Source organism: Marmota flaviventris, chromosome 10, assembly GCF_047511675.1.
Source record: "Marmota flaviventris isolate mMarFla1 chromosome 10, mMarFla1.hap1, whole genome shotgun sequence".
Classification (NCBI taxonomy): domain Eukaryota; kingdom Metazoa; phylum Chordata; class Mammalia; order Rodentia; family Sciuridae; genus Marmota; species Marmota flaviventris.
The window spans coordinates 76,357,841-76,385,624 of NC_092507.1; the positions used below are offsets into that span (position 1 = coordinate 76,357,841).

Consider the following 27,784-nt stretch of genomic DNA (forward strand, 5'->3'; position numbering starts at 1 on the left):
GTTGAATTATTGTTTTTGCTACATTCCCTTATGTTGAACCCCTAACCTCCAGAATGTGAGAATATTGAGAGTAGGATCTTTAAAATGACCGTGAACACTAAACTAGGTCATTGGGGTGGGCCCTGATTCAATATAACTAGTGTCCTTATAAGAAGAGATTAGAATACCCACATGCACAGAAGGAAGATTGTGTGAAGACAGAGAAGAAAAAGCCATCTGAGCCAAGGATTGAGACCTCGAAAGAACCAACATTGCTGACAACTTGATCTAGGATTTCTAGCCTCTGCAACAGTGAGAAAAAGAATTTCTGTTGTGTAAGCCACCAGGCTGTGGTACTTTGTTATGGAAGCCCTAGAAAATTAATGTACTCCTTTACCCTTGTTATGGATCCTTTGTAGATTTAAGCTTTGAGCTTCTGGGACCAAATTCCAAATAACTTTCCTGAATTCCTTGTTCTGCTTTTTCATACTTATGGCAATTCCCAAAACTTAAGTTTATGGGCTCACAATTATGAGCCCATTGTAACTTATGGAATGAATTGAGCATCTACCCATGCATGGAATTTAATCATCATTATTACTTATGGATAATTATCATTACAGATTAGGAAGCTGAAGGTCATAGAGGTTATATATCTTAACTAAAGCAATCACTCATTCAACGATGTTTTTTTAAACATCTATGCCAATTATTTGTATGCCAGGCACTGTGATAGATGCTGCAGAAACGTCAATGTATCGAACTGACTTAGCTCTTGATTTCATAGACCTAAGAGTTTAGTGGGAAAACAGATGTTAAATAATTACAAATAATATAATTATGATAAATAATTGCAAATGTAATAACTTTTGAAGGAGCACAATGTACTAGTAGAAAAGCCAAATCAGTTTAGTTTCATTCAAAAAAATTTACTGAGAGTACATTATATGCCAATTGTTATGCTAAGTGATTGAGAAATGTCAGTGAACATGACAGATATGGAATCTATTCTCAGAGAATTTCCATGTCTAATGAGAAAAGAAGACATCAAACAATTTCCCAACGATAGAGCTATGTAATGAGAACCAGCTTCAAGATTAGGTGAGAGAATTTAGCAACGGCAAATAATTTAGCATCAGGAGTCAAGTTAGAGCATCTAGAGGAATCACCATGCATCCTGAGATCTGGAAAAGCAGGCAGCAGTGAGTAGGCAGAGGTCTTCTCCAGTCAGGCCATCTCCAGTTCAGACAGTGCCTCCTCCATGTGGCTCTCTCTGAAGGCATCTTTTCTTTGCCTGACCATAAACATGTCACTGGGCTCTAAACAGAGAGCCATTTCAACATTGAGTTGTCTGGAATAGGACATGACTTTTTATTAAAAAATTATTTATTTATTTTAATTAGGTATATGAGACAGCAGAATGCATTTTGATTCATTATACACAATTGCAGCACAACAAAAAGTTGTGCTGGTTATACATGTTCTCTGGTTATACATGACGTAGTGTCATACCATGTGTGCAGTCATACATGTACCTAGGGTAATGATGGGACGTGACTTTTCTCTTAGGGGATAATCCTAGGAGCTTCCCACTTCAGTGGGTGACTTTAAGGTGTCTCTTCTCCCTTACAATTCTGTCCATGGCAAACACTGGGGGATGGCTTCTAAAGTCTTTTTCCTTATTGCCCTCTGCTACAGAAACTGTTTACCAAAATATGTGTCCTGACTTAAATGTCACCAGGGGTTACTAAATGGCTCACCTTCACCTGCCCCCTTCCCCCTGTTGTTTATTTGTAACTACACATATTCCTGTGTGGTTCATTCATTGCCCTACCTCCCTGGTAACAAAAAAACTGGAGATTGAATGATTGCATGTTAGCTTTGAAGGAGTACAGATACTTTCTCTATTCTGTTTCATGTCAGGATGTTCTTGGTTAGAAAGTTCTAGGCATGGCTATAAACTCGAGCTTATGTTCAGGATTGCAGAACCAGCTAACTTTTGAAGTGCCATGATTTAAACACCTGGGGGCTCTCCTGTCCATGCTTCTTGTTGAAACAGGTAAAATGTATTCAGAAGAGTAGTTACTCTCCCAAGTCTGAACACAATAAAAAATGACTCAGATTAATTTAAAAACTTATAGCTAAAGGGAAATAGAAAAGGAAAATGTAAAGTGGCGGGGGGCAGGGGGATGGCAAAAGTACACAAACTGGTTTCAGGTGTTGTCAGATTGTACTTCCTTTGTCAGATATAAGTGAGTGGAAAACAGAGCCTCCTGAAGAAGAGCTTCCCTGAGATAGAAAGTCCCCCTGTCCTGTGTGACTCCCTCCTTCCCAACAGATGGCCTCGAGAGGGGTTTATAAAACAGATTTGACTCAGCAGCAGAATTTCAAAAGCATTCTCTTACTGAAAAAGCCCTTTTATTTGTAAGAATCGTTCCCCTTGGAACACAATCTTAGTGTTTGTAAAATAAAACTAAATGTTTACCTTATTACGGAGTATATTCCCTGTGCCAGAATTTTTGATCTTTGTAAAACCGATCCTCAAAGAGCCAGATTAGTAGACACCTGGACTCAGTAGCTTGTCCTGCATGTCCCCTGCCTAACCAGTTGAATCAGAGAAATTGCAATGACTTGGGTTTATTGGCTTGGACAGAACCTCTCTGTGGGCAGAGAGGAAAATCAGAACAGCCACTTCTCATAGTCATTCACATATATTCCTGGTGGGTACCTGACATGGGCTAATGCTTTGGGTTAAGTCAGTAAAAAATCACTGCTTGATAAAGAGTAGAAAGGGTTCCTTGGTCTCCAGGAAAAGAGAGAGGCTGAAGGCTTCCAGGAGAGAAAAGATTATCATAGATGTACAAATGGCAGCCAGAAAGCTGATCAGTGTTGAGGCAGTTCCAGGGACTGGCTGTTCCTTTTGTTTCTCTCATGGCCAGTAAACTCTCCCTCTTGTCATCTCTCTGTTTTCTTTGTAATGTTCCACTCCCCCCCAATACTCCCTCACCCCCAACCCCTACCCCCACCCCTGCTCCAGTTTTGTTTTTGTTTTTTAATCAATAGGACTACTAATTCTTCAGTTCAAGTGCCAGAGAGAGGTAGTGTAAAGGACTTTGCTCATTGGCATTGCCTTTTGAGTAGAACTCTCTGCCCCAAGACATAGGCATAAGCATGAGCCAAACGATGAACAGACCACTTTGGGCCAGATATCTATCTCTGGTCCACTCAGCAATTGCTTTTGCACAGATACTAGCCCAACCAAAATGACTTCCCTGATCCTGGATGTTATGGATATAGCAATTCGTACTAAAAGTGATTATCTTATAACACAGTCCCTGGGATGTGCATTTAGGCTGAGTCCCAGCACCATCACGTGCCTGATTTCCTTGACCAGTTGACAATCAAATTCCCTTATCTATACACAAAAATCACAATTAAAGCTATCTCATAGGATTGTGGTGAGGCTTTAGTAGGATAAGTGCAGAGGTAAAAGTGCTCTGTAAACTGTTTAATATTATACTAATGATATTGTTATCAAAAGGAATAACCTCCTGAGTCATTCTGAACAGTTCAGCTTCTCGGAAAGGGCATCCATTCATCTAGAAAGGGAACAAGGACAGGATACAATGGGTGGGGGAGTGAGGTGAGCTGGAATCTCCTGTTATCCTGCATTAAGGGACATCCAGAGGTGGCTAGGTGGCTAACCAGGAGTCCTGGTCGCTAGGCTCTCACAAGGCTCTGAGTACTTGGTGTGTGTGTGTGTTTGTGTGTGTAAAACAAGTGACAGAATTGAGGAACCTTTTTCTATTTATTCAGAGCCTTTGCTCCCCTCCATGAGTGCCACCTCCTTCACTACATCTTCAAAATTTTTTAAAGACAAAGAGAAAAGCACACAGGAAGTAAGGAAATGAGAGCCGAAAAGAGAGAAGTGACAATGAATAGGCAGAAGTAATAAGATATTGGGTGTAAGTTCCCAGAAGGGCTGGGCAGTTCAGCCCACAGAATTAAACTCCTGGGGAATTTTGGCTCCTAACTAAACATCCTGCAGCTGCCGGTAAATATCAAGCCCTTTGTATGAAAAGTGGCCCTGACCTTGAGCAAAACTGCATCTGGCAACCCCTGGATCTTCTGACTCACTACAGAGGTAGCCAGTGAGGGTGAAGGCACTGACAAGGTTATATAGCAGCTTTGTTGTTGAGTTTACCAGGTCCTCTTATTTAATAAGGCAGAGAGGGGGAAGCTTGGCTGAACTAATACTTTAAAGCCTCCTGTCCCAAAGCCAAAAATAGGGTCCTGTCTGAATAGGCTCAGGTTGCCCACATTTAGTTTGTCATATAAAAATGAATTAATTAGTGTACAACCAGAGATATGAAAAGTTGTACTCTATATGTGTAATACGAATTGTAATGCATTCTGCTGTCATATATAACAAATTAAAAATTTTAAAAAAGGTTGTACAAGCCATCCAAATAGAAAAAAAATGAATTAATTAAAGTGTCCTGCAGAACTTTGTAGTTTTATCCATAGAAAGTAATTTTCAAAAACATACTGCAAACTGGAATGTCTTGGTCCAGTACAGACCATCTGCTGAATTCTGATGGTCAGGAAGGGCCTATGCAGAGCCATGTGGGATGGGAAGATTAAAAAGGAGGCGAAAAAAGTAGAAGCGAACTTTTGATATGTTCCTTTGAGAAGGATACAGAAAAGCTAAGCAAGGGGAGATAGGAAAGTGGAGAAGCAGATGAATCATTCTCCTCTATATTTGGCTAATTTGCTCATTGGCATTGGCTGATGTGACTGCTGGGATCCTGACTTTCTTCTTCTAGGGCTTTTCATTCTCTGTTAATTAGGACATTGGAAGAATTGTCATGATAATTATAGTGTCTAGACTTGGGAAACTATAGAAGGCAGTAAGAGAATCTTTAATTGCAGAGTTGAGAAGACACATGAAGATGACAGGATTTTGAAAGTCCCTCCAGAGAATAATGCTGTACTGAGCTGAGTTTCTCAGGATTGTCTTGACACCATCTCTTATGCAAAGGGGCATCTTTGTGTTTTGTCTGAACACTTGGAGTTCTCAAAATTCTCATTTCTGCTGGAGGTGATGCTTAGTGCTAGGACGCTTGCTACAGGCCCCGAGTTCAATCCCTAACCCTCTCCCCCATCACTGCCACATAAAATCTTATTTCTTCAAGAAGATTCTAAAGACTGGAGAGAAAACTGTGTTTCAATGCCCTGGTCTTTGTCAGTTTTGCCTTCAGGAAGTATCATTGAAAAGGATGTAGAGACAGGTGCTCTCAGTTTTTAGACTAAAAGATATTAACTGTTTTTTAGAAAAAATAAGGAAAAGTGATTAGGCATGGAAGTCCCCTACCTTGCCAAGTCTAGTCATTATATTTTTCCCTTCCACAATTCCATTTCATGTTTTTTCAGCTGGTTGCTGGAAGAATTGAGCAGAATATTTTCTTATGCAACATCTAGTGAAGCCCTGTCTATTGGTATTTAATCAAATAGGAATCCCTGTTAATCAATATCTCTCCACTTGGAGATGACAAAATGATAGATGTTCATAATGATGCCTGGAGTGTGCAAAGCTATCCCTAATTATCTTTTAATTTTCCCAAATGAAAGTATCATTTGTTTCTGTTGATTATGTGTGTAAAACTAACTACCTTATTGTAAAAATTCAACATTGAAAAATGGAAAAGTTAAAAATCCCTTTGTAAACGGCTCACCTCATAGTTAAGCTCCCAATTATCAAATTTATAGATTAGTATAGATTCCCTGGAAAATATGATGCAAAATATGTTTATACAAATGAGATCATATTATTCATACTGTTACCTTTTTACTTTGTCATAAAGTTCCATTTCAAATAAACTTTGTAATGGTTACATTTTGTTCTATAGTATTGATTCATCATAAATAATTTCTCTAAGCATTCATTAATTATTATTAGGCTACTTCCTATTCTTTGCTATTATATTCAATTCTCCAGTGACATCTTCACAGTGCTCTAATTTTTTTAAATGATAAATTATATTCTTTTAAATTATTGAATACATAGCTTATGTACAATAAATTTAAATCTTTAGAAGTATACAATTTGATAAGTTTTGACAAATGTATCCACCATGCAACTACCACATAGAGCTATGGGAAGTTTCCATTACCTCAAAAAGTGCCCTCATGCCCCTTTGAAGTCAAAATCCATCTCTATTCCTGGCACCAGGTAACATTGCTCTGCTTTCTATTACTATAGGCTAGTTTATATATTCTAGAGTTTTATATATGGAGAATGTACATTTTTTGAGTCTGGCTTCTTTTACTTAGCATAATATTCTTCTCTTTTCTGTTTTTGTGATGCTAGAGATCAAATCCAGGGCCTTGTGCATGCTAAGCAAGCTCTATACCACTGAGCTACATCTCCAGCCCTAGAATAATGTTTTTAAGATTTATCTATGCTGGGGCTGGGTATATGGCTCAGTTGGTAAGTGCTTGCTTTGCATGCACAAGGCCCTGGGTTCAATCCCCAGCACAAACAAACAAACAAACAAAAAAATCATGCTGTTATGCTTGCTGTTGCCTTTATCAGTAGTTCATTTCTTTTTATTACTTAGTAGAATTTCATTGTGTGGATGCACTACAATTATTTATTCATTTGCTTGTTGATGGATATATGGAGTGCTTCCAATTTTTGCTACTATGAATAAACTTACTATGAACATTTGTGGAAAAGTCTCTGTATAGACATAGTTTTAATTTTTCTTACATATAAACTTCACAAAAAAATTTTCAAACTTTTTCAGAGGTCATGCCATTTTATTTTCCTATTATCAGTATTAGAGGTCCAGCTAGTCTATATATCTAATTTTAATTATTCTATATTGGATGCATAGTAATATATCATTATGACTTCAATTTGCATTTCCATGACTAAGGATGTTGAACATCTATCACAAGCATTTGACCATTGATATGCTTTATTATGCATCTGTTCAAATATGTTGCCCATTTAAAAAATTAGGTTGTTGGGACTGGGGATGTGGCTCAAGCGGTAGTGTGCTCACCTGGCGTACATGTGGCCTGGGTTTGATCCTCAGCACCACATACAAATAAATATGTTGTGTCCGCCGAAAACTAAAAAATAAATATTAAAAAATTCTCTCTCTCTCTGTAAAAAAAAAATTAGGTTGTTGTATCCTTATTCTTTTGTATTTTAGATACATGTCTTTGTCAGATATATGCATTCCAAATATTTCTTCCAAAACTTGTGTTTTATTTTTTTAACAATGTGGAAAAGCAGTTAATTTAAATAAAGTCCATTAATTTTTTTTATTTTAAACATTTTATTTTATTTTAAATATTTTTTAAAACAGAGATAAAGATGGGGAGGGAGAAAGAGAGAGAGTATGTAAACAGTGGTCAGTATAGTTTTACTGATGAGTGCAGACAAAATTTCAGTTACCTTGAAAATTGTCAACTATGAGTTAGAGTTTAAAAAGACACCTTGAAAAAATTGCCTTAGATAACAGAATTTGCTGTATTTATGTGTCCTCATGACTCTGAAATTTAAATGCCATCTTAAACCTTTGTTTTAAAATGTGACTTAAGTGGGAAATGTAGAGGAAAAGAAATATATTAGAACTTTACTGACCATTCATATTAGAATATCATTTACCAAAATGAGTAATCTACAAGAATGAAAACACAGGGCTGGGATTGTGGCTCAGTGGTACAGTGCTTGCCTGGCATGTGTGAGGCACTAGGTTCAATTCTCAGCACCACATATAAATAAATGAATAAAATAAAGATCCATCAACATCTAAAAAATATTTTTTTTAAAAAAAAAGAATGAAAGCACAGTTCTTTCAGAAAGATCACACTCTCATGTGCAGGCACATTGCACACACACCTGCAAGACCCTTTGTAACTGTGATGTTGAGACTCCTAAAGAAGGGAAAGGAGGTTGTCTAAAGTCAGAATGATGATAAAAGCACTGAGTGCTAACTATATGTCAGGCACTGTGCTAAATGGATTATTTCATTTAATCCTCACAACAATGGCCTATGAAACATACCATTATTATCCCCCTTTATAGATAAACTATCTCAGAATGAAACTTGTAAAAGTTCACTTTGGCAGAGATGGGATCCAAACCCTGGATGTACTTGTGTTCATGTGCTGTAGTGTCCATCCACTACTCACATGTTTTTTGAGTTTCCATTGGTACATTGAGAAATATTGTATATCAATGACAAAATTAATCTAGAAATGTAAACTAAATTGTTGTACATAAAGATCATTTAACAGTCAAATCAATATTCTGATTTCCCAGCTTGTCCATCAATACTTTTGTTATACCAATGCTTCTATGCTATTAATAGATCTATACTAACCATCTATTATCTCTCTCTCTTTCTTTGTCTCGCTTTTCAATGTTGGGGACAGAACCCAGGTACTTGTGCATACTAGGCAAGAGTTCTACTACTGAGCTACAACCCCAATCTTATTCTTTATCTTTAAATATCTTTTCTATGACTATCTCATTATTCTTATTAGGCATTCATTTGTTGTGAGTATAAACTATTTTGAGATTTGTTTCGTTGCTGTTGTTTTTATGTGTGTGCATTGGACGGTACAGGGTGTTTGTGTTTGCTGGGGATGGAACAAAGGTCCTTGTCTGTGCAAGCCAAGTACACATTCTACCATGGAGCTATGTCCCCAGTCCCATTTTGAGATTTTTGAATATTTCAGCCTCAAGAAGAATTTTTACAATTTGGAATTTAATTTTAAAGCTTAAATTTGCCATTATTCTTAAGAAAAAAAAAAAAAAAGAAGATCCTAGTATTGAACTTTCTAACTGATAAGGTATTAGGTCGATTTGAAGTGGCTAAGGGAACAAAGCACCATGTAACCGGCTCGTGGACGAAAGAACAACCAATCAGGTGCCCACAAACAAGCAGTGATGGTGTCTCAACCACCTGTCAATTGGTGGGGTTCTCCTGATGAATCCTGGAAGGACATGGATCTCAGCAAGATCCCCCGACCAACCCCAGGAGGACAAGAGACTCTAAAAACCTCCCTTTCCTGTCCCAAACCCTCCCTTCCTGCTCCAAACTCAATAAAATTCCAATCCAGCTGAGCCTGGGTGTGATTCCCTAGTACCTGCTCTGTTGGACTGAAGGGTCTCTCCCAGAGCGAATCTCAATAAAGCCTTGTTCAGCAGCTTTTAACCTGCCTCCTTTTGATCACTGGTGCCTGACCTTATAGAAGGTACAGCTTACAAGACAAGAATCTGAAAGGATGGACAGAAATTGCTAAGGGAGATTAGGGCTGTCCCTCATAAACAAGAAACTTTGCTGAGTCACAGCTAAAGATACTCAATGGAGGCATGCAGAAGTGAGCCCTCAGTGCCTCACAAAGCTGGTTACATTTTCAGATGGGACTCAGAGACAGTTACAGTTATAATACATTAGTGCCAAGGTTTTGAAGGTTGCCTATGAAGGGAAAGTGAGGAAGAGAGGCGGGTAAGCAAGAAATGAAAGATGAGACCAGGCAGAGATACACATGAGAGTTCATTTGTCAGAGCTGTTACAGATGGCCATTATAGGACGTGGAAGAGGACTTCTTCCTCATTACTTTGCATTTTTAAAACTACATGAATAGTCAAGTATACTCTTAACATTTTCCTTTCTGATTTCCTGAAGCAAACAGCAATAAACAAATTAAACAATAGAGAAAACATTTCTTTTGCTTCATTAGTGGACTAAACATCATAAAATTACGACCTTTCTCCCCTGGTAATTCATACCAATATGACAGGACATAAGAAGGCTCTGGGGAGAACAGTGTATTATGTAAACAGGAACATCTACTAACTTCTTTTGTAAAAGAGATCTCTCATTTCTAGGGCCAGGACACATGTTTGTCAAAAGAAGCTGCCATCTGTATCAACTCTCTCTCAGGCAGCCTTGGGGTAAGGGTGGGGAGAGAGGAGAAAAGGGTAATTCCCAAAGTTACAAGTTTTGTTCACTGATCCCAGCCTTAGCAGGTAGATCCTGGAAAAAGCAGGTCTGACTCCATCCCAGTGGCAGTCCTCGTCTTCCCAGCCTACCCTCCTCTCTAGTTTTTCTTTTCATAATTCCTGAAAAGGATGTGGTTGGAGGAAGGTGATTGGAGTGAAGCAAAAGGAAAACAGCTTCTCAAGACTTAGGGTGGGGTATGTGTCAGAAGGCTATTGGGAGTAACCTGTGTGTGTTGGTGAGGGGTAGAAACCAACAGACCTGAGAGTTCCAAAAATTTCTGAAAGAGTGAAAGAGGAGAATGAATGGTTACAATGAGTAGGAAGGAGCCACATACTCCCATGCCTTAGGCATGTAATAAATTTTGTGTTCTTTTTCCTGTTAAAATAAAGTGTAATGGGCAGAAAATGCCACAGGCTGAAATATACACAATAAAATGACTTGTTTTCTTACACTAATGCTTTCACTTATTTGCTGAGTAATCTTGGACAAGTACCTTCAGTTTACCAGGTCTTCTTGTCCTCAGCTGAAAAGTTGGGAATAAAGGCAAATGATCCCCAAATACATTTCAAGACTTGACAACTTCACCTCCCCTCTGTGATTCTTTTAGTTCTGCCTGCCTCATTCAAGACAATGCTGAAAGCACAACATGTGCTTTAGGCAGGGATCTGTTAAAAATGATCAAGGGAAGTTTCTGTTAAATTTAATCATTTTCCTATAATCATGCAGTTCTTTTAAAACAAGGAAGAGAATTGTATCAATCTGAGCAATCTACTTTTAGAAATATTTGGTAGCAGGAAGCCACTGATAGATCAAAAGAATTGTTTCCTTCTCCTAAAGGAGCCAATGTAAGTTCAAAACCATAAGGCAGATGCTCCCTCCCTACCCCCCACCCCACAGGGTTTTGCTATGTTGTCCAGATTGGCCTTTAACACCTGGGCTCAGGTGGTCTTCCCACCTGAGTAAGTAGCTGGGACTACAGGTTGTGTGCCTGGCTTTACTTTTCCATTTTTAAAGCTACTAATATACCCACTGTAAGGAATGATGATAAAACCATAGGAAAGGTGAAGTAAGTTTCCCTGTCAAGAGAGAAGAGGAAACCTAAAGGCAGTTATCTTCTACTGAGGCTCCACTGAAATACAAGTAGACATGTACAGAAAAAAAAAAAATCAGTATGGGGCTGGGGTTGTGGCTCAATGGTAGCACACTTGCCTGGCATGTGTGAGGCACTGGGTTCGATTCTCAGCACGACATATAAATAAATAAAATAGAAGTTTATCAACAACAAAAATAAATTTTTTTTTAAAAAAATAGTATGTATTGGGGAGATATAGAAATAGAAACCAGCAGGCTGGTAATTTCAACCAATTTCTAAAAGAAAGTGAAAGTGGAAAGTGAATGGTTAAAATGGACAGGAAGGAATCTAATACTCCTGTGTCTTAGGCATGTAATAAATTTCCTGTGTTCTTTTTCCTATTAAAATAGAATGGGCAGCCAGCTGGGTGTGGTGCACGCCTGTAATCCCATTGATTTGGGAGGCTGAGGCAGAAGAAATGCAAGTTCAAGTCCAGCCTCAGCAACTTAGTGAGACCCCAAGCAACTCGGTGAGACCTTGTCTCCAATAAAATACAAAAAAGAGCTGGGGATGTGGTTCCGTGGTTAAGCAACCCTGGGTTCAATCCCTGATTAAAAAAAAAAAAGTGAGCAGAAAATACTACAAGCTGGAGTACACAAAATAAAATGACAATTAGAAACTTGAGGAAAAAAGTTTGAGCAATTAAGTCACAAACTGTACATGGAGCAAACTATGACCAGGAATAAAAATATCTCTTTCTTGAGGTTTATCTGACATTTTTTCTTACAATTGAGATGTGGTTATTGGTTCTCTAGTGAAGACCACAAAGGTAAAGTGCCATTTTCGTTACATTCGACCAAGAGTATATACTATACCTGACTTATCATTGTTGACGTTGACCTTGATCACCTTGTGTTTGCCAGGCATCTCTGATATAAAATCACTTCCTTCTCCTCCCTTGGCATAGTTTACTCTTGGAAGGAAATAGATAGGTTTTTAACTTCTAAAGTCAACCTAAAGATAAAGCAGAGAATGATTTTTTTGTTTTAATGGCTACAGCATACAATGCAAATGTTAACAATTTTGTTAGTGGCAAAGTGTAGCTGGAAAAAAATGAAAAGCAGAGGAAGAGTGGAGGAATGGGAAGAGGAACCACTACTTTTATTCTATAAAACAGAAATCCACAAATACTATATTAAAAGAAGTAGAAATTTGAATATTTATTTAAAAATATAAAAGTTTAGGCTAAGTGCGGTGGCACATGCCTGTAATCCCAACGTCTGGCATAGGGGAGCTGAGGCAGGAGGATCATGAGTTCAAAGCCAGGCTCAGCAATTTAGTGAGGTGCTAAACAACTCAGCCCAAAATAGGGCTGGGGATGTGGCTCAGTGATCGAGTGCCCCTGAGTTCAATCCCCTGTACACCCCCCCCAAAATATAAATAAATATATATAAACATATATTATATGTACATATAATAGAGATATATACATATTATATATAATTATATAATATATGATATATAGACAATTGTATAATATATAACACATAATGTATGCACATATTATATGTACATATGATATATATTATGTATACATATTATATATTTTATATGTCATATTTCCTATGGGGAAATAAAATACTATATATATATATATATATATATATATATAAAAGTTTAGTTCCTATGGGGAAATAAAATACTATTGTTGCATTGAAAGCAGAGAGGAGGAAGGTAGGATGTGATGCATGTCCATTTTCATACTGTGGAATCTACTAATGCCAACTACATTGGTAAACCAAGAAGAAGAGATATAGAGTACGGTGGAAGTAAATACTATTATTATTATTATTATTTTAAGATAGATAGAATTTTTTAATATTTATTTTTTAGTTTTCGGTGGACACAACATCTTTGTTTGTATGTGGTGCTGAGGATCCAACTCTGGCCGCACGCATGCCAGGCAAGCGCGCTACCGCTTGAGCCACATCCCTAGCCCGGAAGTAAATATTATTGATCTCACACCAGATAAAAAAGAGGTTTCCTTGCAGATAAGCTAAAAACTGGACCAGGTGGGGGAAAACCAGCTACTTTTCACTGGAGCTCTTTCATTCTATGTGATTTTCTACCGAATGCACACAATTATTTGCTTTTAAACAAAAGATGAACTAGGCATAGTAGTGTGTGACTCAAGTCCCTGCTACTCAAGAGGCTGAGACAGGATTACTTGAGCTCATCCTGGGGAACATAGTGAATCCCTTATCTTAAAAAACAAGCAAACAAAAACACAAAACAACAACAAACAGCCCCAAAAGATGATGTCTAGGGTGTTTCTTCAGTTATACAAGCAAACCAGCCCACTGCCTAAACTACATCCACACAAACCACTTTATAATGTGGTGTTTTGTTAAGGCAGTCATCTCACTTCTATGAGAGTGAAAGATGTAATCTTCTTAGGTCTTTGATTTGAAGGAAAGTCATTTGAAAAATAACTCCTTTTGTTTCCCTTAGATGACAGATTAGAAAGATTTTAGGTGCAGAAGAGAAATTGACCAAAAGATTCATCAAATTGTCTCTGGTTGAGAAGTATTGGCAATCAGGGGAAATCCTTTGTGTATTTCCTGTGTTTAGCATTTATACAACATGTTTCAAGTTTAAAAGCCCTTTACTGTCATTAGCTAATTATCTCCCAAGGGCTGCAGGGTAGTTACAGGGAATCAAGCCAGCTTTTAGAGCTGCAGGATGTACACGTGTCTGTACCAGCCCTGACTCAGGGTGCAGTTGTTTTCCCATTTCTCAACAGATCAATCAGGGAATGTGTGGTTATTCAATCTTTTAACAGACTTGACATTTTCTCAAGTACAAGTTACTAAAACACAAAATAATTTATTTCAAATAGCACCTCTTAGAATGTCTTGAAAATAGTTAAACACTGATGACTGTGTTCAGAATCCTTGAAGTGTTCAGAATCCTTGAAGTGATGCTTGAGTATTGGTGCTTACTAAAAAATGCCCTGGATTCCACAGTGACTCAAATGGCCACTGGAACACCCCATCCCCCATCTTAACTATGTCTCCACAATAGTAAGTACAGTATTTGACTAAAGACAACTTTTAATAGATACTAGTCATTAATAAATACAGCATCTTATTTTATGTCAAATACATATTTTCTATTATCAAAGTGCTCAAGAAATTTGGAGAATGTAGAAGAATAAAACATGCCTGTGTATAGAAAAGGTCATTACAAATAGAATCACTATTCATGTTTTGGATTTTTTTTCTATTTTATTTCTATACTTTATCTTTTAAAAAATTTTTAACATAGCAATGATCCAATTCCATATGCAATTCTGTATTTTCCTTTTCAAAATTTATCATTCTAATAAATAAGCATTTTGCATTGTTTCATGCTTTCAAAGTCATCTCTAAAAATGAAAGCTAATGAAGGCAAATGGGAATATTTATATTTATGATTACACTTTAATAGAAATACAGGTACCTGCAGAACATAGGCCCACATGAGTATTCTCTACCATGGTGTTTATTTGAGAACCTTCAGATCACCAGAATCTAGAACTTGTGCCCAAATTCTGTTGTCTACATTTGGTGTATGGTGCCCTCTATTGGCTATTCTAGGACTGTGCCCTTTTCTGTTGTAAACTATATCATCGGGAAGGACTCTACAAGTGGTTTAAATTGCATACCTTTGTGTTTAAATGTTATATGTCTGTATTATTATTTCTAGATATTGCCTTAATGTATAATGGAACTATATAAATACAGGATCTGGCTGTAGGTCTTTTTATTTTTTATTTATTCAACACACATCAACAACCTACCATGTGCCAGATATGCTTCTAGGCGTCTGGCGATACGAAGATGAAATCTTTGCTTTCATGGGGATCATTATTTGCTGGGAAAAACAGGGCCAAGTGCGTTGACCTGTTCAACAAGCCTGGGACATCCAAACGGAAGAACTTGATTTCTTGTAGACCCCAGTGCAGTCGACAGATGTCACAGCCAGCTTGCTTTCAATTTACTTGGACAATTAAAATTTGTGGCAGACTAAAACACATTAGTAGTATAAAACGAATGGCAGTAAATCATAGTTTTAACTGAATCCCTAAAAGAAAATTAACTTCATTTTCCAAAAAGAGCGTACTTTATATAATATGTAGATGAGACAGGAAAGTAACTGTTACATTTTGAAAGCACCTGTGCATTTGGAACTTCACCCTGCTTTCTTGGGAAGGAAATTCATACAAAGCTGTTTGGTTTTTCTAATTTGAGGAAGGCCTGGAGCATAGGGCAAAGCATTCATGATCACTTCTTTTCCTAAGTAGTTCTCTTTGACCACATTATGCAGAATGATGTGAAACCATCGGTCATTTCTTTTTTAAACCTAGGACTCTGATGATGATATTGGGTCTACAAGGTTGGCTTCACATACCAATAGACCTATGCCTGACTGTATAATATTTATCATGAATACGGAGCGTGTAATTGCTTGTTGTGTACTGTTGGGTAGATTATTTGACTTCTCTTCAGTTTTCCTCCTTTGAAAAAGGGTACAACCTACTTCATTGTAAAGATCAGAAATAAGGCACATAACAGGGTGTTCATCAAAATTTCTGGAACACAATTAGCTGCTCAGTAAAGCATAGTAAATACTTCAAAATGATAGATATACAAGTTTGGATTCTGGAACCAGCCTGGCTGGGCTGGAATCTCTGCTCTACCCTTTATCAGCTGTGTGACGTTGGGCAAGTAGCTTTACCTGTCTTGGTCTCAGTTTCCTCACTGGTAAGTTGGGGATGTTATTAGCCACTGCATCATAGGGTTTTTCAGGTGGCTAAAATGAGTTAATATATGTAAAGTGCCTTTAAAAGCATATTTATATTATAGGGCTTAATAATGGTTAATTATTTTTATTGCTATTCCTTTCAACTGGCAGAGACTCCCACACCTTTTTGAAGTTCTATATTAAAACCTGGGAGAAACACCTTGTCATATGTATAAAACACATTCCACCGCACACCATCATACTAGTTGATTTCAGTTTTCCATTGTATGGCCCTGTAACCAACTCTCCTTTGATAAGTCCTTCGAGTCTTCAGTGGGAATTACTTTTAAGTTTGACTGCTTTGCTGTAAGACAGTAATTCTTAAGTCTTGAGTTTATTCCTTAACTGTTTCTGGATTCCATAAAGAACATGGGAATAATAATTACTTGGAGGCAAAATAGGAAAGCATTGTGAAAACTGGTCTCAACTCTACTGTTACTCTCCAAAATAATTGTATAATGTAGTAGTTTCCTTTTTCCTTTCTTTTGCTTTTTGGTGGTGCTGGGGATTGAATCCAGGACCTATGTACATGTGACACAGGCACTCTACCAACTAAGCTATATCCCCAGCTCCAATGTAGTTTTGTGCAGATGAATCTCTGGGCAACCAATTTCAGTCAAGTCTTTTTCTCAGTAGTGATTTAGTGAATGCTCCTCTCCCTCAACATATGTAGTGTCAGTGTGCTACGTATAGGCCACCTAAAGGGCACAAAGAAGGGTTTTCACATTCAAAAAGGATAAGCAAGGAGCTACAGAAAGATATAACTAGCTCACTCACTATAACAAGAATCCGACTGTGAAACTGCTAATAAGTTTACATAAAGTGAATGAGACTCTGATTGGGGAGAGGTTTAAAAAGAGGCCACATTTATAGTGAACCTAAAACACAGAAGGAAGCAGCAAGTTATCTCAGCAATAGCAGCAAGGTATAATTTGAGCAAAGGCACAGAAATGTGAAAATACAGAGTTTGTTCAGGGAACAGCTGATGGTGCTGGTTGTTGAAACAAAAGTTATATAGGCAGAAGGGTTAAGAGTTGAGGAACAAAGTTCTCTGTGTCCTCAAGGAGTCCATTCAGTGAGTTCTCTTCAGGTTCGGGGGTGGAGCTTCTCTGACAACTCCCTCAGGAACAGGTCCTACGTGGGACCTCTATTTCCTCCTTGTCCCTGCAGTTTGTTTTTGATCTCAGCCCCCATATCTTTTGCTACTCTGCAAAGTAAAAAACAAAACAAAACAAAAACCCTCTTTTATTTTTCCCATTAGACTTTGTTGCTCTGGGATTTATGAACCTGTTACTCATTGTAATTTTGTATGTTTATGTCTTGGGCTGGGAATTGATCCCAGGGCCTTGTGCATGCTAGTCAAGTGCTCTACAACTGAGCCACACCTCCAGCTTCCACCTGTTGTAAATTATATGAAAAACAAAATGGCATATGACTTTGTACAAAAGATTGAGATCTTAGGGTAAAAGTGTGTGAGTCTAGCAAAGTGGGAATCAGGTAGTCCCGTTTAGACTCTCCACAGTAGGGGTGGTAGGGGTGAACAATGACAATGAAGTGAGAAAATGATGCTTGGCATATAGGTGGTGCTCAATTAGTATTTGTTGAATAAGTGAGTCAAGGAAAAACTTGATGGCCTCTTGTGCATTAACTGCAAGGTATCTTTGGGGTATGACCATCTGTGAAAGAACATTTCCTATTTGGGAAAGAGGAAGAAAGGGGCAAAGAGCTATATGTATCCTGGCTGTCCATGTGATTATGGCCAGGCTTCCTCTGGAGTTAAGAATTCCTTGTCTGGCAGTTTTCTTTTTCAAGGGAGATGGGTGTGTGTGTGTGTGTGTGTGTGTGTGTGTGTTACATAAAATATAGTGACCCAATGTTTATTTCCTTCTAGTCATGGTAAGATCTGAAGATTTTAGGTTATAAGACCATTCCTTTACCAGAGGAAGCTGTGGGTAAAAATGAAAACAAGAAAAAGATTTAAAAACAGGGAGTGGAGAGCTCAATTTTACTTGGCAAACATGTGTTTGGTACTAAGGATACAAGAAGACTTTTAGGGGGGTACTGGGGATTGAACTGAGGGTCTCATATGTGTTCATCCAGTGTTTTACCACTGAGCTATATCTCCAGCCCCAGAAGACTATTCTATAAATAAAGAGCTTTGATTGTGGAAAGTTGTAACACCAGAGTACTTGATGCATGGGAGACAATGCTGTAACAGAGAGCAAAGCCACCAGCAGCAGCCACCCTTATAGGTTTGTTGGGAATGCATACTCTCTGACCTCATCTCAGACTGACTGAATGTGAATCTGTTTTAACAAGTCCGTAGGTGAATAACTTGCATAGTAATACTTGAAAGGTGCTGACCAAGAGGGCAGGGATGATGTCTGGAAATGTTTCCTAGAAAAGGTAAATCCTGAGCTGTGTTTTGAGGATGCCTTGATTTAACCAGGTGATGTTCCAAGGAGAGACAACAATGTGAGCAAAAGTTCAGTAGCATAAAAAAGCACAGGGATGTTTTGGAAGCCAGTAGTCTAAAACTGCTAATTAAAAGGAATAGTGTGGGAGAGAGAAGGGGGAAAATAAAGGGAGATAGTGGAGGTCAGGCTGTGGCCAGATCTTGCTGCACATGTTCTAGGTTAAGGAGCTTTGACTAGACTTAAGCCATGCTAGAGATGTGTAATGACATGTTCAGGTTTGCTTTTAGATCACTGCAGGCTGAGGAGGCTGAAAACAGGAGAGGCTGAAGGACAGAGAAATTAATTAGGAAGCTAAGGCAATAGATGCATACAGAGATAATGAGAGTTTTAACTCAAGTAATGGTAGTGGGGATGAAGAGGAGGGGACAGCTTTAAAAAACTTTAGGAGGTAATGAATAGATGAAAGACTTCAGTATGGATTGCAGGTGGGAGGCTGGGAGAAGACTGAGTGTTAACTGGATGACTCGCAGCCTTCTGGCAGGTATTAGTGGGTGGTTGCTCATGATGCCACTAGTAGATGAAAGAATAAAGGAGGATGAGCAGGTTTGAGGAGGGAAATTATGAGTTCAGTTTTAAACATGCTCAGCTCAGGTGAATAGAAAACATGTACAGGAGGGGTAAAAAGAAGAAAACAAATAATGGGTGGAGAACAGGATGAGTCAATCAAGGTGGAGAAGGAAAATGATGAGAAGGAAACAATGCTTTGTTCAGATATGGAGCTACAGTAATAATACATACCTGCGAATTTTCCTTCCAATTCACTTCCAGTTCAAAGGAGGCTGCCCGCTTTGACTAAAGCAAAGTCTCATTGGTGGTTTCCTATGTGGTGATGAATTCATTGTTGCCACCATTTGCTCTGTGGGGAAAAAAAGTTTCTAACGTGAGGTTCAAGACATTCCAGGGTCAGAATCACCAAAACAGCTGCCCCCCCCCCCCATATTGCCCCATGGGTAACTTTGCTTATGTCCCTAACACTGTTTCCAAAGTGGCAATAATACAATACTAATATATGTGTGTGTGGGTTTGTGAGGGCCATTCAAGTTCTGAATTACTCGTGCCACAAATCTAACCCTGAGAACTTTTACAGTTCTTTTAATTGCACCTTAAAATTCAGAATCATTTGGACCATTTCCATAATTGTTTTCTGTTCAGTAATCTGTTCTTCTGCGCACGTTCCAGACTTCTGTGTCTCCAAGGCAGAAACTTGAGAAGTACTTAAAAATTTTTCTGATCGGTCATCACTAGCCAATAAAAAGCAGAAGGTTGGCACGTGGTTTTATTAGTTCGGGCAGGAGGAAGATGTTCCCACCAGATCCTTTCGCTTTTGCCAGGTTCAAACATGGCGGGCCACAGCCAGCCCTTCCAGAACACTCAGCTCACTTTCCAGCAATCCCCTCCAGTCTTTGGCGCTCGTTTTTCACCTTCCGTCACGCTCGGTAGCTCAGGGTGTTTAGAGCATGACAGCGACCCTGCTTCACGCCCCACGCAGAGGCCCGCCCATCACCCCGCGCCAACCAATCGCAGACCGCGCTGCTGCGGCAGGCAGCGCCGGCCCGCCCCGCCCCCAGCCTCGCTGTGGCCTGCGGCTTCCCCGTCCGGTAGCGCCGCTTTTGGTCGCGTGAACTGGTCTAGTGGGACGGTAGGTCGCGAGCTCTTGCTGCGGGCTGCAGCTCAACTATTCCCGCCGTGGTCGTCAGCCCGGCGCCTCCGCCATGGACTTCGAGGACGGTAAGCACCGCCTCGGGCTGGTGGTCGCGGCATGCGGGAGCGGGGTGGCCTGTGCTGGGGGTCTGTTTACCGTCTCAAGATGGCCGTGTGGGCTTTGTTCTGCCGGCCCGGAGGCCACCCGCCCTCCGCGGGCCCAGCGCCGGGACTTGGCCTCCTTGTCTACCCGCGCGCCGCTATTCGGTCCGCCGGGTGTCCACTGCTAGCGGGGATCTGAACGGTCCGTGCCGATCTCGTGCCAAGAAGGAAGAGCACAGAGCGCGAGGGCCTCGGGGTTCGGGGCCCGGAATCGCCCTGCCCCCCTGGGCGTGCAGATTGCCTCCACTCCTCCAACTTCCCGGCCTCGGGCAGCAGGGCCAGCGGGCCGCCCCAGCGTGGCTCGCTTTGGCCCCAAGGGGCGGTGACCGAGATCGCCCGTTTAGTTAATCCTCAACCTGGGTGACTTCTTGCTAAATGCAGTTTCCAGAAGCTTGTACGCGGTGTTGTTCCTGGTTGACTTAGTTCAAGATGAGTTTGAAGGGCGTCATATTTAGGTAGATATTTATACCGAACGAGAAGCAGTCTATTTCCTGGTTAGCAAACTGGGATATTTCATCACCCTAAACTACCTAGACGTAAATACCTAATAGGCAGTAAATTTGTGAACCAAAGCACTTTTTTTTTTTTTTTTAAAGCTTGTGTTAAGTCAATCAGAATTCTGGCACAGGAAGCATAAGACGCCCTTCACATCAGTACACAGCAGCCTGTGTTGGATTTACTGATTAAATAAACGGGATTTTTACAAGACCTTTCAGTCATCTTTGACGCCAGTTCACAGGGTCACATAGTAGAATTATTGTGGTTGTCCTCAAATCTTGTCCAACTTTTATAGGACTTAGCATCAAGATAAAATGGTATGTAGTGACATCATTAAGGAGACATGGGAAAGAGTTTATATTATTACACGGAATTAATCCTGAGTAACCCGGCACTTATAAATAAAACCAAATCACTAGGAATTGTATGCATTCAATCCCACCAAAAACTGATCTTTAACATTGAATGAACTTTTGATCTTTTGTTTTCATACGACAGATAGTTAAAACTGCCAAATCTAAGTATGGGAAAAGTGATAGAATAACTCTTTTGTTATTGTTTATTTCTTTTCACCATATGCCTACAGTTATAAAGTGTTTGTAATTGCCCATCACTGCTCATCCTCAGCCACCTTGCTGTATTTACAAGATGGAATTTGAGTTAAAGGGTTTATCTGAATATAATCCTGTGTACTGTTGTAGTGTTCTTTTGTATCCAAATGACCCTTGAATTGAATTCTATTCTTTTCATCACTTGTAAACTTAAGTAAAGAATTTAACTTTGTGAAATTAGTTTTTGACAAAGAAATTGGCAATATGGTTTTTTGTGATGGTACATCTTGGGTAGATGTAGCACAAACTCAAATATGCATTTCTCTGATAAAATCTTGAAATCTTTAGAGAGCAAATTAAGTGATAAAAGAAATATTAACTTTGAAAACAATTTGTTAACATAGAATCAATTCTCAGATGTATCTGATTTTTACATTTTTGATACATAATATGTCTGCCCTTTTGTTACTTAATATAAATCAATACTAAATCCCCTCTTTTGACTGTTATCAGGTGTTACAAACTAATTTTTACATTGGCATAACTTGGATGATGAACCTGTCATTGGCTAGGTAGTGAAGAACATGAATACATGTTTTCCCAAATGGATATTGGTAATTATTTGTGCCCCAGCTGTTCAGATAATTGAGTCAATGGCATTTAAAAATCGTGTTAATAGATGGATTTATAAATTTGGGTTTTTGTAAATATTGCACTAATTCCTTTTTGTTAAATATGTCTTCATAGATTACACACACTCTGCTTGCAGGAATACTTATCAGGGCTTTAATGGTAAGTATTCTCTTTCATTTGCTATTAAAATTGTTGAGGGAATGCATTTCGTTTTTTTCTTTCATATCCATAAAAGTAAAGAGGCAATGGAAAAAGCCAGTCCCACCTTATTTCAAACATTGTTTTGGCTTGTGATTTATTAGGTTTCAGTGTTGTTATACTATCATTTAGGATCAGAAAAGGTTACTCAAATTGGTTTGAATTTTTGTCTTTTTATTTATATTATGATTATTTTAACTTATTTCAAAGACACTACATTCTCAGTATAGTGGAGGTCTTTTTTTAAAATTGGTTTAAAAATAAATAAATAAGTGAATGAATGACAGTGGAATGCATTACAATTCATTATATTACACATATATATATGCATTACACATTAAATTACAATATATTACATATATCACAATTTTTCATATTTCTGTATATATAAAGTATTTTGACACCCCAATTTGTGTCTTCATACATGTACTTTGGATAATGATGTCCATCACATTCCACCATCCTTGTGGAGGTCTTTTTTTGATGTTTAGTAATGTAGATTTAGTGGATTAATGGTGTGGTTCTGTATATCTTTACAGTAATGCATCTTGTTTTTGGTGGCTGGGGGAGGGTACCAGGGATTGAACTGAGGGGTGCTCAACTACTGTGCTACATCCCCAGCCATTTTTTGTATTTTATTCGGAGACAGGGTCTCACTGAGTTGTTTAGCGCCTGGCTAAATTGCTGAGGCTGGCTTTGAACTCAGGATCCTCCTGTTTCAGCCTCCCTCCTGTCTCAGCCTCCCCATCTGCTGGGATTACCGGTGTGTGCAGCTGCATCTTGTTTTTGAGGCCATTTTTTTCTCAGTGTGTTCAAATGTGTTGGTATATAAGAGCTGCCTGGAGAAGTACATGAAAAGACTGATTGTTCATTGACATAAGCATGATGTTAGGTGCTAGCTAGATAAAATCACAAGAGAGATGTAGAATAGAATTGAATGTTAATTTGATAGTTGAGTTAAGTCCCTGCCAGGGAGGATAATAACACAAAAAAGAGCATAGAACAATTTAAAAAGATTAAAAAAGCATTATATGAAATACTTGAAGGAATGATATCCTGTCTGCCAGAGAAAGGCAAAATCCAGCTATGGTAGAGAATATAATGTGCACACAAAATAAAACTTAAGTAGATGTACTACTAAGAAGACTGCCATTTTATAGAAATAATTACCATTCAGTTTTTATTTATTATCTCTAACGATTAAGAGAAACTTTGGATTTGATGTATAAAAAAGGCTCAACATGTAGGACATAGTCAATATATATTAAATGAATGCTTAAGAATATGTTTTTGAGAGGAAAAGTGATGTACAATTACCAAAGGAAATTTAGTTTACTTCAACATAGCCACACATAGGTTAGATTGGGAACTGGAAAATTAGAAAACTTTACAAATTCAGATGCAGGGAATTTAAGACCTTAGACTTTTTTTTTTTTTTTAATATTTATTTTTTAGTTGTAGTTGGACACAATACATTTATTTTTATGTGCTGCTGAGGATCGAGCGTACTAGGTGAGCGTTCTACTACTGACTCCCAGCCCCAAGACCTTAGACTTTATTTTATTTTATTTTTAATATTTATTTTTTAGAAGTAGTTGGACACAATACCTTAATTTTGTTTATTTATTTTTATATGATGCTGAGGATCGAACCCAGGGCCTCGCACGTGCTCGACGAGCGCTTTACGCTGAGCCATAGTCCTAGCCCCAAGACCTTAGATTTTAAAGATGATGATGTTAAGAAAATTAATAGAACTTGTAAGCTGACTAATAATGGGTAAAAATTTGATAGGGTTGAGTAAAAATGAACTCAGGATTTTAAACTGAAGTGAGTAGGTCTTGTGCTTTTACCAAAGAGAGATTTGGAAAGACAGAAGACCTGAAGAATTGGATTTACAATCTAAAGAAAGGAGTTGAAATGCAAAATCATTCAGGACCAGACATTTTTTTTTCCTTATGAATGTACAATGTTACAAAAGAGATTTAATGCTGAATTTTTGTCTCTTTAATTTTAGTTCCAGTAGTGGTTCTCATCAGAGGGTGATTATTAGAGTCCTCTGGGGAGCTATTTCAAAGTATGTTTGTTCAAGTTATACCCTACACTTCATAAACTTAATTTTAGGGCAAGCTATCCCTGACTATATATGTGTTGCAAAAGTACTCTGAATGAATTATTTTGGCTTTCACCTCTGGTTAAAGACCACTAATTGAAAATACTTGAGGTCTTAGTTAATTACATATCACAGCGAGGAAGTTAACTAATTTTAGGAATTTGATTTGACTTCATTGGACAAATATTTATTTAGTGACTCCTGTGTATCAGATATTTTTCTAGGAGCTAGGACTGCAGCAGTGGAAAAAAAAAAAAAGGATAAATATTCCTTCCTGTGTGGCACTTCAGTCAAATGGTATGAGATAGAAAACAAGATTAAAAAAGTAACAAATATTGTATGTTAAAATTGCTAGGTAAAAAATGCTAGGGAGAAAAATAAGGTAGGAAAGGGGGACAGGTGTGTATGTGTAAGTTGTGATTTTAAAGAATTTGGGGAAGGACTCACAAAACAGGTGACATTTAAGCTTAGACGTACCTTGAGGGCTATCTAGAGAAAGAACTTCAGGAAATAAAAGATATGTAGGTACCCAATGAAACCAACAATATACTTCATTGTTAGCACCATATTTTCTAGCTTTCTACTGAAATGAAGTATAAGGCATCAGAGAAAATGTCAAGATACTGATTTCCTCCATACTGTTTTTTGAAAGGAAGTTATATTTCCAGCGTTTCCATGCTTTCCGTTTTGTTCATAATAACTCTTTATATAAATAGCCGATAGAAAAAGGAAGAACTTTCCAGGTAGAGGGAAATGCATGAACAAAGATAGGAGTGAGTATACTGTGCTTCTCAGAGACTTAACTGGTTTGACCAGAATAGAATATTTTTGCTGAGCAATCTTTAGACTAAGGCCAGAGAGGTGAGGTGTAGCCGGAAGGCATTGAAAATCAAAGGTAATTTACATATATATGGGAAGCTATAGAAAAGACCAGAAAGAGGTGAATAGTGCCAATAGGGGAAGAGTATTCCAGGCCTGGCAAGCTGCAAAGTGCATAAACTAGCATACACCTGTTCTAGAAAACTGCAAGGAGCCTAGTGTAGCTGGAATGCACAAGGGATGTTGAAGTGAAGAGGTAATGGGGCAGATCATATAGAGTAAATTTCCTCAACTTTGACACTGTTGACATTTTGAATTAGATAATTTTTTGTTGTGGGGCAATGTCTTGTTAGTTGAAAAGTGAACTCAGGATTTTAAACTGAAGTGAGTAGGTCTTGTGCTTTTACCAAAGAGAGATTTGGAAAGACAGAAGACCTGAAGAATTGGATTTACAGTCTAAAGAAAGGAGGTGAAATGCAAAACCATTCAGGGCCAGGCATTTTTTTCCTTATGAATGTACAGTGTTACAAAAGATATTTAATGCTGACTTCTTTTCTCTTAATTTTAGTTCCAGTAGTGGTTCTCATCAGAGGGTAATTATTAGAGTCCTCTGGGGAGCTATTTCAAAGTATGTTTGTTCAAGTTATACCCTACACTTGTTTAGTAGCATCCTTGTTCTCTGGCCCCAGTTGTAATAATCAAAAATGCTTTCAGACAGTGCCAGTGTCTCTGTGAGCCCCAAATTACCCCTGATTAAGAACCACTGATATATGACCTTTGGTTTTTTTTTTTTTTTTTTTTTTTTTTAAGGGTTTGGCTTTTATTTGGAATAAGATGGAAGCTTTTGGAGGATATTGAGCATTGGACATGATATAACTTACATTTGCCAGAATTTTTCTGCCTTTTGTCTTCAGAATAAACAAAAAGCTAGTAAAAGTAGAGGTGGGAAAACCAGTTAGGAATCTATGATTGTGAACCAAGCAATAGCATGGATTTCATTCAAATTAATAGGTCCGTTTTATTAAGTCCTGAGTAAATTGGTCTTTTATCTAACACTAATAGTAAAGAGATAAAAGAAGTGTTATTTTTTTGTGTACTCTATAGTGCCTGACATAAAAGTGTTCAGTAAATGTCAGTTATTCTATGATAGCATAGTGAAATAAAATAAACAGAATTAAAGAAAAAGGAAATAACTAAAGGGTTTAGTACCCAGAGGCAGCCACTGCTAACTCAAAAATGGCAAAAACAACAAGATTTTGTTGCTTTCTGTGTTTGACTAAACCTAGATTATATGTTTAAAAAATTTTTTTATGGACACAATACCTGTGTGTATTCAATTTAATTTATTTATTATTTTAATGTGGTGCTGATGATAGAACCCAGTGCCTCATATGTGCTAGGCAAGTACTCTATCATTGAGCTACAACCCCAGTCCTTAAGATTATATTTTAATGTGAGTCCTTAGAGGAAAACTTTTTTTATGTTAAACTTTATCTCAAAATTGTTATCTCTAGGAGAAAAACAGTTGTGTATTATACTACATACTTAAAACATTTAAGACAAATAATTGACTATTTTATTAATGTAGAAATGTGTTGCTCATACTGTGGTAGCCATTATCATAGGAAACTATTGAACACTTGAAATATGGGTAGTCTGAAATGAGAGGTTCCATGAATAAATTACGTACTGTATTTGAAGCCTTAGTATGAACAAACGATGTAAAAATCTCATTAGTGCTTTTTTATATTGCTAAATGTTTTGTACTCTGTTATATTAAAATCCATTGGTATGTCTTGTACTTTGAATGGACCTTTTTTACCATGTATGATTCTGTAATATTAGTTATTTATAAAATATTCATTTGCTGCATTATGCAGACAGGTTTTATTGTATGATATTTAAAAAACCACGTTAATACTAACAACAGTCTTATCAGAAAAACATTGAAGTATTGACACACTGTCAAACTGATAAAAATTTTTTTAATTCTAATTTTCACTTAAAGGTATGATTTTTATCATTGGCAACAAATAACATTTAGCTTTAGTTGTTTTCCTTGAAGCAACAGTTTACTTCGTTCATTTTTGAGAAAATGTTTGCTACATGCTCAAGTCTGAAAACCAGTTTTTGACTTTCAGTCTTTCTAGAAAAGAGCACTTTCCTAGTAAAAAGTGGCTAATTTAATTCATAAATGAAACACTTGAGGATGGCTTTTCTTGGAAGGATCTGGGATGTTTTGGTAGGCTGCAGAAATGGTTCATGTATACTTCCTCTTTCATTACATAGAATGTAAAAAAAATGTGGTTACATCAAAGATCATGATGTAATAAAAATAATTATTGCTTCATCAAGGGCACATTTAAGTGAAAGTAATATTTTTATTTATTTTTTTCATTGTGGGTGTGTGATATTAAGTCTGGTGCCAGCTGCTGCCTTAATTTGTGGCTGAAATGCCAGCAGTTTTACCCACCAGTACTTTGTACCTTCAATGTCAACACCCTGAAAAAGGCAAATAATGCCTTATTATTATTTATTAAAATATTTTTGACCTTGTGAATCCCTAGATTTGCTAACGGTCTTAGCGAATCCCAGGGATCAGCAGACCATTTCATGAGAATTATTCCTATAAGATATATAAAAAAATTAGTGGTCTCTCTCCTCTCTTAGAGGACCTGCCCGTCTCCCTTGAGAATGTTTCCCTTTTCCCTTTTTCTGTCTCTACTAATAAACTCATGCCTGTTTCTCTGAAACATAAGATTCTTAAAATA

General features: G+C 37.8%; 1 protein-coding gene and 1 long non-coding RNA gene across 3 annotated transcripts in view; one reads left to right on the forward strand and one right to left on the reverse strand.

Moving 5' to 3' along the window:
- Positions 1-1,034: 1,034 nt before the first annotated feature.
- Positions 1,035-19,860, reverse strand: LOC114092642 (uncharacterized). Its single transcript, XR_003582768.2, has 4 exons — positions 19,504-19,860; positions 19,140-19,257; positions 11,955-12,093; positions 1,035-1,330 (listed from the first exon to the last, which is right to left on the reverse strand). It is a non-coding gene; the product is annotated as an uncharacterized lncRNA (long non-coding RNA).
- A 129-nt stretch (positions 19,861-19,989) lies between these two features.
- The window catches only part of Znf326 (zinc finger protein 326), a 38,435-nt gene continuing 30,640 nt past the window's right edge, over positions 19,990-27,784 (forward strand). Inside the window, exons 1-2 of one of the 2 annotated variants that reach the window (XM_027935221.2) lie at positions 19,990-20,129; positions 22,001-22,045. In XM_027935221.2, the coding sequence (XP_027791022.1) occupies positions 20,114-20,129; positions 22,001-22,045 (61 nt within the window). In that variant the 5' untranslated portion in view covers positions 19,990-20,113. The remainder of the gene's footprint in view (positions 20,130-22,000; positions 22,046-27,784) is intronic. The other variant, XM_027935222.2, reaches the window with a different exon arrangement.